Source organism: Garra rufa, chromosome 17 (assembly GCF_049309525.1).
Source record: "Garra rufa chromosome 17, GarRuf1.0, whole genome shotgun sequence".
Taxonomy (NCBI): domain Eukaryota; kingdom Metazoa; phylum Chordata; class Actinopteri; order Cypriniformes; family Cyprinidae; genus Garra; species Garra rufa.
Genome location: NC_133377.1, coordinates 15,024,116 through 15,038,469, shown reverse-complemented (window position 1 = coordinate 15,038,469; position 14,354 = coordinate 15,024,116). Strand labels below are relative to the sequence as shown.

At 29.7% G+C, this 14,354-nt stretch overlaps 1 protein-coding gene across 6 annotated transcripts in view; it reads left to right on the top strand.

Moving 5' to 3' along the window:
• epb41a (erythrocyte membrane protein band 4.1a) overlaps window positions 1–14,354 on the top strand; it is a 104,940-nt gene that overhangs the window by 36,640 nt on the left and 53,946 nt on the right. For all 6 annotated transcript variants that reach the window (XM_073822070.1, XM_073822069.1, XM_073822068.1 and 3 more), the window contains exons 3-8: window positions 4,045–4,539; window positions 7,624–7,728; window positions 8,208–8,250; window positions 8,354–8,429; window positions 11,862–12,080; window positions 12,258–12,345. In XM_073822070.1, the coding sequence (XP_073678171.1) occupies window positions 4,045–4,539; window positions 7,624–7,728; window positions 8,208–8,250; window positions 8,354–8,429; window positions 11,862–12,080; window positions 12,258–12,345 (1,026 nt within the window). The remainder of the gene's footprint in view (window positions 1–4,044; window positions 4,540–7,623; window positions 7,729–8,207; window positions 8,251–8,353; window positions 8,430–11,861; window positions 12,081–12,257; window positions 12,346–14,354) is intronic.

Below are 14,354 nucleotides of genomic sequence, written 5' to 3'. Positions count from 1 at the left end.
TGAATGGTGGCCAATTCTGAAATTCTGAATTGTGCACAAGCCTGGTCAGTGTTAGTATCATCAGAGACTGAAAAAAAAGGCTTTTTGTTTGTGTTTACACATACAAAATGATTGATACTGTTGCATGATATACCGCTGTTAAAAAGGTATTGTGATACACTGCTTTAAATGCACTGTACTGATACTTTAAGAAAGCATTTTGGTAAGAGCCATATTAACACTGTTTATTTAGGGTCCTATGATTAAAGCGAAGCGGAAAACATGGACAGAATCGCGAGATCCAGTCAGTGGCGTAGCAAGTCAGCCCCGGGCCCTTATACAAAAAAATTAGTACATAACGTTACGTAATTATATTCACAAGCTGTTTTATTTATGTATAAATGCTTGGAAATAATATTTAACATTCTCAATTTATAGTGAGATAACTATATTGACCTCAGAACAAGCGGCATGTGAATCAACTATCTTTTCCTCTTTAGTATTTGCAGCACAACATAAACATGAAAAATATTTAAAAGCATGTTAAAAAAAATAATAAAAACGATATCTCATGAAATCGTCAATAAAACTTGTTGTGAGTAATAATAATAGTAACATAACATTTAGCCTACCTTAGAAAAGCCAACAAGGCTATAACTTTGCCAACATTGTTTTATTTTTCTCATAAATCAGCCAGTTAACTGAGTTGAAGCCTACTTTTATTGCCGTTTTTCATGTTAAATGTGAAGACAGGTTGAATGCCACAAACTTTTTTATTTTTTGGGCGTAGTAGGTGGAATTGTCAAATTAACTTTACGCAATATAACGTGATTTTATTACATGAATTCTTTTGTTTTAAAGTAGTAATTTAAAGCATTCTGTAGATATATTTATCATGTCTGTGAGGCAAGTATTCGCTGAGTTTCGGATCATTTTTGTGAAGCTCTCCTCCTCAAGACAGAGACGGCAGAAAGCGCATGTTTGTTTTCTTTAGCTATTTTAAGAAAGTGTTTTATGTCTATATAAAACAAAATAAAACGACATAAAATCAGCATGACTTGCCTTTTATTTTTGATTTGAGAAAGCTAAACTGATCAAACATGCATAAGTAGACATGCTTTTGATTATTAAAATGTAATGAAACTATTAAAATTGAATGCAGAAAATTAATACAAAACAGGTTCACAGAATTTGAACTAAAACTAAATAAAAGAAAAATAATAAAACATTTGTTGGGCCTTAAAATGTAACTTTTGTTAAACTTTTAAGAAATTGCTGTTAAATCGTCTATGTTTCATGATTTCAATTAATTAGACATGCTTTTGATTAATATTTTTTTATATAACCATTAAAATAGAGTCTAGAAAAATTAAAAATGGGAAAAACGGAATCCAGAAAAATTTAAATGAATTAGGAAAAAATAAAACGAAATTTGCGAATAGCGCCCTATTTATTTCATCTGTCTTTGTTTTATTGTATTTGTCCTTTAGTTTGTTACTTGTATTTATTTTCTTATTATTAATATCAAGAATAAAATAACAAAAATTATCATTATATAAATTGTAATTGTGAAATAAAATTACTACATTATAATTGTATTATCATAATATTGTCCGCAACCTGTCAAAATAAAAGTTCAGTTTAACTTGACAGAAATATTACTTAATATAATGATAAAACTACTGCTACTACAGTTTTTTGCACTAAAAACTGAACCTTAAAGTCATTTTTCAAAACTCTAGATACAAAACTCAAAACAGTCATTATTTGTAACACAGGCTGTCCAGTGTTCAAAACTTTGCATATTGCGTTCATATCTTTAAAGAAGCCTTGCATTAGCAGAAGCATTGTTTCAAAAAACGAATTTATTATGAAATATTATAGGAACATTACTTTAGATCACCCATACACAAGTTACCCATAGTTTCAATGTGTTTTTGCTAGTACAGTCATTAAATATAGTTGTACAAAATATGTGATTCAGGTTTCATTTTTTTTTTTTTTACTGTAGACTGAGAACAGTACAGACACAGTGGTATCATTGAAATACTGTAATGTGGAATTTACTGATAAAATAAATCTCAGCATAGGTTTTCTAAAGAAAAAATTTAATTCAAAGTTTTAGCAGTTTTTTTTTTCAGCAGGGTACAGAATACAATTTACAGTTTACAAACTGCTAAAACCAACCTAGGCTGGTTGGCTGGTCTTAGCTGGTTTTAGCTGGTGGTTTCCCAGCCTGACCAGACAGAAAAGTGGCCAATACCCCTCTAAAACCAGCCTGCTGACCAGCTATGACCAGCTAAAAACAGCCAAACAGCCTAGTCTGGTTTTGGATGGGTTTTTTTCAGCAGGGCTAATTTGTGTACCAACGTTCTTTATACATTCTTTTTTTTTTTTTAAACCAGGGTAGCGATTAACTCATTAAAACCACAAAAGCAATAACATAAAAATGACTTCTCGCATTCAGTAATGTTGAATATGAAAATGTGTTCCTGGGCAACAAAACATATAAAGGTACCTTTAAAGGTTACTTGTACCCTAAAAGGTATAGTTTTGTACCGTTTTTTCTGAGAGTGTAGTGTGGTCCATCTGGGTCATATTCTGTGGTAACTGGTGTCAAATGATCTATCCTGAAACATGCACTATTTTCCATAAAAGCTATGCTTCAAGGGTAATGCAACAGTTACTTATCATTTTAAGCAGATGTATCAACTGATAGTTCAATCTTTGTAACAAAATTAATGCACACTCATCTCAGATGTAATGTGTGAGTTGCATTTTGAAATAGTAATACTTTGATGTTAAGTTGTGTCATTTTGAACAGGTGATTTAAGTTCAATGAACAAATGATCTTTGGCTTATATGTATTGTATCCAAGCATTTGAAAAATGTGTTAAGTGGTTTGAAAAATGTGCATTTTGATCATTGGTTGTGAATTATGTGTCTAGAGTTTTGAAAAATGACATTACGGTTCTGTTATTAGTGCAAAAACGATTGTAAAAAAACTGTAATAAAAGTATTATTAAAACAACATTTAAGGAATGTTTATCAGAAAAAATATTTACCTGAATTTATTTACAAGAAAATTGTAAATAGGCCTACACAAGACAGTAGGCCTATTTCTGAAAGAAAAAGAAAAAATAATTTAATTAATTAGACATGCTTTTGATTAACATTTTTTAATATAACCATTAAAATAAAGTCTAGAAATATTAAAAATGGGAAATTAAATTGGAAAAAATACAACAGAATTTGGGAATAGAAAAAAATTCATAGAGCCCTATTTATTTCATCTGTGTCTTTGTTTTATTTTTATACTTTGTCCTTTAGTTTGTTACTTGCATGTATTTTCTTATTATTAATAACAAGAATAAAATAACGAAAATTGACTATATCATGATATAAATTGTAATTGTGAAATAAAATTACTATATCATGAAATAAGATTTGTCCGCAACCTGTCAAAATCAAAGTTTAGTTTAACTTGAAAGAAATATTACTTAATATAATTAAAACAACATTTAAGGAATGTTTGATAGAATTTTTTTTTTTTTACCTGAATTTATTTACAAGAAAATTGTACAGAAAAAAAATTAAAATAAAATAAATAATAAATTTTAATTAATCTTTATAAATTAATTAGATATGCTTTTGATTATTAAAATTGAATTAAACTATTAAATCTGAATGCAGAAAATTAATTGAAAACAGAATTTGATCAAAATAAAACTAAAACAAAACAATAGAAAAATAATAAAACACATTTTATGGGGCCTTAAAATGTCATTTTTGTTAAACCTTTAAGAAATTGCAGTTAAATCGTGTACGTTTCATGATTTAAATTAATTAGACTTGTTTTTTGATTAATATTTTTTAATGTAACCATTAAAGATATTTTAGTCTGGTATCGCATCAAGTCAAAATTTTGGATTCATGACGACATTGACTGGTTCTGTAAGAAACCTTGATTCTAGTAAAGGCACAAATTTGTCTTTTTCTACCAAAGTAATTGTGCAATAATCTAAAGTTTTGATTTTGATCATGTTTAAATTTGTTTTCCTCCAGCAAATCGTAGCAGATCAGAAGGAAGACGTCGAGCTGGAGTCCGGCAAGGCAGAAAAGGAGAAGGGGGAGAAGAAGGAGAAGAAGGAAAAGAAGGAGAAGAAGGAAAAGAAAGAGAAAGCAGATAAGGAGAAACCAGAGAAGAAGGAGAAGCCAGAGAAAAAAGAGAAAGCAGAGAAGAAAGAGAAGAAGGAGAAAAAAGAGAAGAAGGAGAAGAAAAACGAGGACAAGGCCAAAGGAGAGGAGGGAGAGAAAGACAAGGAGCACGAGAAGGAAAAAGAGAAAGTAGAGGAAGAGGCCAAGCCGGAAGACGCAGGTGCGGCAGAAACAGAAGTGAAGGAGGAAGGAGAAAAAGAGGAAGAGAGACAGGAGGAGAACGCGGTGGAGGAGGAGGAAGAGGAGGAGGAGGGGAAGAAGCAGAAAGCATCTCGCCGCCCCAGGATCATGCACTGCAAAGTCAAGCTCCTGGATGATACTCTCTTCGAGTGTGAGCTGGAAGTAAGCGACATACACACACACACAGCACACAACCGCCGCTTTTGTTGCTTATCAAGTTCGGCGTATCGCTGTCTAGTCCCGCGAGAGCGCCTCTGAAACTCAAGCGTTGCTCAAGGGCTTTTACTTCCTTTGCTAATTAACTCTCAGACTACCGAGAGACTATTTCTGCTGATGTGACACTTAGGCCTGCTTTTGTTGCTGTCGTACTGTGGCTCTTGTCTGACTCGATGTCTACCTTCTACAGAGACGGCACCCTAAGCAGCAACTTGACCCGCAAGTCTCGCTTTACCTTCACAGCTATTTCTGACGTTAGCATGTAACCAGCTAAGCTAATAATCTGATTTCTCAATGTTCAGAATAGAATAAGAGCCAACTCTTTATATAGAACATAAACTGTATCAAAAATAGTAGGAGAAACCCTCTGCATAACTTCACATTTCAGACAGCAGTGTGCTACTTTGTGGTCATGTGACCTCCTCAGTTTGCATGTGATCTAGTTATCATCTTGTTAAAATGTCTTAACCATGCAGTCCCATAATGGAAATTCATCACTTGTTGCTAATCACTTGGTTTATTCTCACTGGAAAGTGAAGTCTTACATATTGCATTGTGGGATACTGAGCACAGCACAATGTGTAGTACATGCATACAGATAATATGTTTACAAAGCACAGTATACATTCAATATTATCGAAGCCCATTTCTGCCACTTAAGAATTAGTTGACATATTTGCACATTTTATGTTGTAATCAATGATTATAAGAAATTATTAGATAATAGGGCTGGGTAAAAAATATCGATTCTCCGATTTTAATCGATCTTCAGTTTAACGCAACGATATCGATTCTTAATGCGCGTGCTTCACGTAAGAGGATATGGATATTCACCTCTCGTCCTGAAGGTGTCACCATCAGCTGATTTTTTTTTGCAGAAAATCTGGTGATCAAAAATGATAAGGCTGTAGTTAAGAACTGTTAGTTTTATGGACAGTTAGAATGTTTTGTATACGCAGACAAGGGCTTTATGATGGGCCTGTTTTGAACGTTTTGAACTTAGAAAAATGTTTTATTTCTTAAACATGTTTGAAGATCTTAATAGATTTCACTGTTGCACATTTAGTCTTTTTATTTTTTTTTACAGTAATGTGCATTTTGCAGTTTGTTTACATGGTGTACAATGGATGCACATATTTATGACTTCTTGTTACAGTGTTCGTTTAAAATAAAAGTTGTTTATAATAAACAACTGTGTGCACCCTATTATTAACGTAGATGTGTATTTCAGTAATAAACTTAAGTAGGAGAGTTTCAGTTACCAGCATTTATATCAAAATATGGATCCCATGTCTGCAAAACTAACATTTTAAATGAAATATTGATAGCTAATCGAAATCGAATCGAAACCATAAAAATAAGAATCGAATCGAATCGCCGAATTGGTCACAATACCCAGCCCTATTAGATAAAGTCAACAATTTTGTAATTTTGAAATTGTTGTATGGACGCATTATATCTCATAATTTTGACTTTTTATCATATCTGTTTTTGTATCTTTTAATTTTGAATTACTGACATACAGTAATTATTATTTTTTTATGTTGTTTTAGAAGTTACTTTTTGAATTACTACTGTTTCTTTCCTCATAGCTTTGCCTTACTGTCATGATTATGACTTGACTGCTGAATTTCAATGTATGAAATTTGACTTATTTCATAATTTAGTATGTCACATTTTGACAATTACGACTTAGTTTCTCATAGTTGAGACTGAATCAAAATGAGTCATGATTATGAGATAAATAGTTGAAATTATGAGATAAAAATGTCCAAATTTATCTCATAATTTTGACTTTCTGTCATAACTATTATATTTTATCTTATAATTTCATTTTCTAACAATTTTAACTTTTGTCATAATTTGAATGTTCTGTCTCATAATTCTGATTTACTGTCATGATTACAACTTTATTGGTGATGTCAATTTAAGTCATGAGTTAAAAAAATAGATTTTTGTCATTGATATTGTTGTATCTCTATCTCATTATTTTGACTTTGACTTTGTATCTTATAATTTCGATTTACTGCCAAAATTATGACTTTTTAATTTCAATTTAAATTGTTTGTTATAATTTTTACTTTGTCATTTTGATATGATCTCATAATTATGATTTACTATCATGCTTATGACTTAATTGATAATTCCAACTTATTTAATAATTTATTATACATTTTTCACTTAAAAAAGTTGAAATTATGAGATAAAAACATCTAAATTTTGTCATAATGACATTATTGTATTATCTCGTAATTTTGACGTTCTGTCATTTTTTTATCCTAATTATAACTTTTGTCATAATTTTAACGTTTTATCCTGTCATGATTATTATATATAATATTAATTAATAATTTCAGTTTATGTAATAATAATAACACTTTCTCATAATTATTACTTAGTATCACATAGTTTTTCACTTATTTCATAATCTTGAGTCATAAGATAAATAGCTGACATTATGAGATAAAAAAAATCAGAATTTTGTCATAATGACATTGTCGTATTATCTTATAATTGTGACTTTCTGTGATAACTATTTTTTATTTTATTTTATAAATTTACATTTCTAACATAATTATGACTTGTTTGATAATTTCAATTTATGTAATCATTTTGACTTTATCTCGTAATTATTACTTAGTATTTCATAATTTTAACTTATGTCTCAATTATGACTTAGTATCACACCTTTTCACATTTATCCAGAGTCATGATTATGAGATAAAAAGTTGAAATTATGAGATAAAAATGTCTTGACTATTAATAGATAATAATTTATAATAATAGATAAAAAATTTGTCATATTGACATTGTTGTATTATCTCATAATGACTTATGAATTATATAATAATTCTGATTTAGCAAAGCTTTATTTATTTATATATTTGTTCTTGTGTGGCAGGGTTTCTATACTATATACTGAAGGAATAGTAAAATATTATGTTAGTACGCTACTCTTATCTGTACATAACATAATTTGCTAAATAAGCTGCTCAGTTCTGTGTTTTAACTACATTTCTGTGTTTTCAGAAACATGCCAAAGGCCAAGAGCTGTTTGCAAAAGTGTGTGACCACCTGAACCTATTAGAGAAGGACTATTATGGACTGGCCATATGGGAGACGTCAACCATAAAGGTGCCTCAATCTGTTAGTGCTCAATCTCACTCTTTTAATATTAACTGTAGGCAGCTAGTTTTTTTCTTGACACACCATGTTTAGGTTAGTTTACCTTTTGGAGAAGATTTCCAGTGGAAACTAAAAGACATGTGCATGCTTTTTCTTGTAAATGACGTCTGTATTGTTTAATGTCTTTTAATTAATTTGCTTTCTACACTTATTTTAGAAGTTCTGAGAGCAGTAAAACCCAGTTTTATGACAACTGTGAAGTTTTAAGAATCATTCTACTGTAATTTTCTAAGAACGATATCTTCAAATGTCTTACTGCTGATAAATAATAAAAACATTGACAGCCAATCAAAATCCACCTCACTTGAGCTTTTAAAGCAACAGATGACTTGAATGCATTGGTGTGGGAAACTAGAATAGCCATAGTAGCGATGATATATTTGTTGGTGTAAACAGGCCTTTAGTTAAAGGATGTCTTTGTCTTTCAGACATGGCTGGACTTCACCAAGGAGATCAGACGGCAAGTACAAGGTGAGTCATATCATGCCGTTCATCTTTTTGACATGAAATAACTACCAGAAAGTCAGTGTCTAGTCTGTTGTTCCTGTTTAAAATCATGTTTGCATTTATTTAGGCACCGACTACGATTTCACATTCAATGTGAAGTTCTACCCACCTGATCCAGCCCAACTATCAGAAGACATCACCAGGTGAACAGCACTTTCTTTAATTTAGACCTAATATGTGACCACAAAACCAGTCATAAGGGTCATTTTTTTTAAATTAATGCTGAATAATTAAGCTTTCCATTGATGTGTGGTTTGTTATGATATGACATTTTTGACAATTTGAATATCTGGAATCTGAGGGTGCAAAAAAATCTAAATATTGAGAAAATCGCCTTTAAAGTTGTCCAAATGAAGTTCTTAGCAGTGCATATTACTAATCAAAAATGAGATTTTAATATATTTATGGTAGGGAATGTATAAAATATTTTCATGGAACATGATCTTTACGTAATATCCTAATGATTTTTGGCATAAAAGAAAAATCTATCATTTTAAACCAATACAATATATTTTAGGCTATTGCTACAAATATACCTGTGCTCCTTAAAGGAGTACTTCACTTCTAGTTCTAGTCTTTCCTTCTTCAGCCATAAAAAAATAGTTTTTTTGAGGAAAACATTTCAAGATTTTTGTCAATATAGTGCACTTTTATGGTGCCCCCGAGTTTCAACTTCCAAAATGCAGTTTAAATGCAGCTTCAAAGGGCTTGAAATGATCCCAGCTGAGGAAGAAGGGTCTTATCCAGCGAAACGATTGGTTATTTTCTAAAAAAATACAGTTTATATACGTTACCTCAAACATGCGTCTTGTCTAACTCTGTAATCCGAGTCAATACAGTTAGGGTAGGTCAAAAAACTCCCATCTCATTTTCTCCTCCAACTTAAAAATTGTCCTACACACTTCTGCAGCGATGTAGGACAATTTTGAGGTTGGAGGAGAAAATGAGATGGGAGTTTTTCGACATACCCTAACTGTATTGAATCAGAATACACAGATTTCATGCAGAGTTAGACAAGACAAGAGTTTGAGGTTAAAAAGTATATAAATTGTAATTTATTATAAAAAATAATAGATCGTTTCGCGAAATAAGACCCTTCTTCCTCGGCTGGGATCCTTTAGAGCCCTTTGAAGCTGCATTTAAACTGCATTTTAGAAGTTCAAACTCGGGGGCACCATAGAAGTCCATTATATGGAGAGAAATCGTAAAAATGTTTTCCTCAAAAAAAAAAAAATAATAATTTCATTTCGACTAAAGAAAGAAATCCTGTGGCCCAGGATTACGTATGGTTACTGGTCAGATGATTTGACTTTTAAATTAACCTCTGCAATCACCCATCTTTTTCCCTATCTCTCTTTAATGTTTCCTGTCCCTGATATCTAGGATTATAGTCGTATTAGAAATAAAATTGATTTTGTGGTATTGCTTAGTGGGATTATCAAATTACAAAAGCTGCAATTTAACTAAATAAATATATGTGATTCTGTATGTGTGTTTTAGAGTGAAATGCGGCACTGCGTTTATTTACTGTAAACCAAGCCTGAGTTGCTGAAACCCCATATTATGAGCCTTATGCGCTGTAATGAACACAGTGCTGCGGTTCACTCTTAAATACGCAGTGCATATATTTATTTATTTAAATCGCAGCCTTTGTGATTTGACAGCCGGACTGAATGAATCTCTAAATAATAATTATTTTATAGTCATATTGAATGGTTCAAAAACAAATGCGCCCTATGAAAACTCAAGTACAAAAAGTGAATTTTTTGGCAGTATTTTCTTAGTGATACATGATTTACACTAAATGCAGATATCAGATACATCCTATTTAGACTATGTAAAAATAGCAGGATTTTCTTTGCAATAAGTGTACATAGATGCTATTTATACTATTTATACTTAATGGCAGATATTTGCACCTCAGCATTGTAGTACATTATAAATAGTATGCAACAATAACATATTAAATGTAAATAATCATTTTTATTAAAATTATTAAATAGGTGTTGCCTTATTGGGACAATAAAGTCCTCCCTACATCTACCCGTAACCTATAAACACCCGTGAGGCACTTTATTTTCCAGTTCTTCTTAATTTTTTTAATATACTGGTTTGTACTTTTTAGAGTAAAAAAGATAATTCAGTTTTTATACAGTTGAAGTCAAATGTTTACATACACCTTGCAGAATCTGCAAAATGTTAATTATTTTACCGAAATAAGAGGAATCGTACAAAATGTATTATTATTTAGTACTAAGCTGAATAAGATATTTCAGATGAAAGTCATTTACAAAAGTCCACAAGAAAAAATAATAATTGGATTTATAAAAATGGCCCTGTTCAAAAGTTTACATACACTTGATTCTTAACACTGTGGTGTTACCTGAAGTGATAGTTGTTCATGAGTCCCTTGTTTGTCCTGAACGGTTAAACTGCCTGCTGTTCTTCAGAAAAATCCTTCATGTCCCACATATTCTTTGGTTTTTCATAATTTTTGTGTATTTGAACCCTTTCCAACAATGACTGTATGATTCTGAGATCCATGTTTTCACACTGAGGACAACTGAGGGACATAATGAGGGATGAGGGATATCATATTTTTGTCATTTAGCACTGCTTTTCAGAAGCTACAGAAGATACTCACATGTTTACCAGAAGACAAAATAAGTCAAATTTACCCTGATTCAAAAAGTTTTTACTTTATTTATTAATGCCTTAATAGTTGCAAATGAGTCCCTCAGTTGTCCTCAGTGTGAAAAGATGGATCTCAGAATCATACAGTCATTGTTGGAAAGGGTTCAAATACACAAAAATGCTGAAAAACCACAGAATCTGTGGGACCTGAATTTTTTTTCTGAAAAAACAGCAGGCAGTTTAACTGTTCAGGACAAACAAGGGACTCATGAACAACTATCACTAAACAACAACAACAACAAAAAAACACAGCTGTGGATCATTCAGGTAACAACACAGTATTAAGAATCAAGCGTATGTAAACTTTTGAACAGGGTCATTATTTTTTTCTCCGGTGGACTATATGTAAGGTCATCACTAAATAAAAAAAATATTTGTATGTTCCCTTCTATTTAGTAAAATTACCATTTTGCAGATTCTGCAAGGCGTATGTAAACTTTTGACTTCAACTGTTTTTCATTTTTAAATTTTTTGGGAATTTGAACCAGAATAGTTAAATTCCGCACAATTCTCATATCTGATATCCAGTTCCCGCCATATGAGATAGTAGTTTGTCTCTCTCTTCCCATCTCTTGCTTGCCCACACACTAATTTTAAAACTAATCTCCGATACTTGCCAGATTAAATCATTAATAAAATGGAGAGCCTCCTGCTGTTTCCTACCAAGTGAGCATGCAATTCTCTAGCCAGTTTCATTATCACACTCGTAAATTACAAAAGCCCTTTCACCCTGAATAATCGCAGCGGCGCGCTGACGTCACTTTACTGCTGTTGTCATGGTAGCAGTTCTGGACTCTTGTGTTTTACAGTTTGCAACATCTTGTCCTGACTTGATAACTTTGCACATAATGAAAGTAAATGAAGTTATCTGCGCTCTGCAGGTACTACTTGTGTTTGCAGCTGCGGAAGGACATCAAGAACGGTCGTCTGCCCTGCTCTTTCGTGACCCTGGCCCTGCTGGGATCTTACGCCCTGCAGTCTGAGCTGGGAGAGTACGACCCCGAGGTTCACGGCACGGACTATGCCAAGGAGCTCCATCTTATCCCGGGACAGACCAAGGAGCTGGAGGACAAAGTCATGGAGCTTCATCGCACATACAGGTGATCACGACTGCTGCCTTCTGCTGTATATTCTTATCATAAATGGATGTTGTTTGAGATATATATTTTAATGCAAATTAAATAAATATTTAATAGAGGTTAAGGTTAAAATGTAAGCATTTGTGCTGTCCATTTCTTTAGGAAGGTAATGTTATGACTCTGGCTTTATTTATACAGATCTATGAGTCCGGCTCAGGCTGATATGATGTTCCTGGAGAATGCTAAAAAACTGGCCATGTATGGGGTTGATCTTCACCAAGCAAAGGTACAGTAGATCAATAGGAGACAGTTTTCTTCTTTTTTTTTTCAGTCTTTTATGAGGTTTGCAATGTTTGAAATAAAATCCATGACTTTTTTTTTTAATTTAAAGTAAACAATATCAAATATAACTAGAAAATAAATCAATATAAATTTATCAATTTAAAATAAAATGTTTAACACTGGATTTAAAAAAATGTTTAACATTCAAAATAAATAAATAAATAAATAAAAATAAATCAGTTATATGTCAGAATGTGATAAAAACCTATTTATTTATTTTATTTCTTTAGTTATTTGCTTGTTGAATGGATAATAATAATAACAATAATATTAATAATAATAAATTAGTTTAATACATTTAAATATATTATATTAAATTCATTTTTATATTGTATTTTTATGAGGTTTGCAATGGTTGCAATAAAATCCATTATTGTGTTATTCTCAAATATTTTCTAATTAATTTTTAAATAAACAATATCAAATATCAATATATGTCAAAATGGGATAAAACCAATTTTATTTATGTATTTCAATGACTTTGGTTGTTCAATGGATAATAATATAAGGTTTTGCCATTATTTTGTTATTTTCTTCTTTTCATTAAAATAAAATAAAAATTAAATTATTTTAACATTAATTAATATCAATATTAATATCAACAAATATTAATATCAATATTAAAAAAAACATGTTTAACAATTAAAGATAAATATATGAATGAGTGAATTAATGAATAAAAAGATTATCAAAATTGAATAAAACTTTATTTATTTGTTTATTTCAATTACTTTGGTTGTTCATTGGATAATAATAATTTTGTTATTTTCCTCTCAAATATAATTTTTTATAATTTATAATTTTTTAAATAATATCAAATATCAATATCAATATTAAATAAATAAATTGTTTAACATTCAAAATAAATATATGAATGCATGAATGAATGAATAAAAAGATTATATATCAAAACGGAATAAAACTTTATTTATTTATTTCAATTACTTTGGTCGTTCATTGGATAATAATAATACTAATAATACTAATAAATGGATTTAATATATTTTAATATATTTTAAATATTAATATTAAATTAGTTTTTATATTATATTTTTTATGAGGTTTGCTATGTTTGCAATAAAATCTATTATTTTGTTATTTTCTTTTAATAAATTTGAAATAAACAATATCCAAAATCAACATCAATATATGTCAAAATGGGATAAAACCAATTTTATTTATTTATTTATTTATTTATTTCAATTACTTTGGTTGTTAATTGTATATTAATAGAAATATTAATATTAATAATACATTAATATATTTTATATGTTAATATTAAATTCGTTTTTATATTGTATTTTTATAAGGTTTGCTATGTTTGAAATAAAATTGTGTTATTTTCTTCTCAAATATTTTTTTAAATAAATTTGAAATAAACGATTTTTAAAATCAATATCAATATTAAATAATTAAATTGTTTAACATTCAAAATAAATATATGACTGAATGAATAAATGAATAAAAGATTATATATTAAAATGGAATAAAACTATTTTTATTTGTTTATTTTAATTACTTTGGTTGTTCATTGGATAATAATAATAATAATAATAATAATAACAACAATAAATATAATATATGTAATACATAATTATTAAATTATTCATTTTTATGTTTATGTTATGTTTTTTTTTAGATTGGCAATGTTTGCAATAAAATCCATTATTTAGTTATTTTCTTCTTTTTTAAAATACATTTTAAATAAACAATATCAAAAATCAATAACAATATTACATAAAATGTTTAATATTTTATTTCTAAAATGTTTAACATTAAAAATGAATGAATGAACAAATAAGTAAATAAATAAATTGGCTAAAACCAAATTTATTTGTTTATTTTTTTTCATTATTTAATTAATAACTTTGATTTGATTGACTGGATGATCATAATAATAATAATAATAATAATAATAATAATAATAATAATAATAATAATATATTTACATTG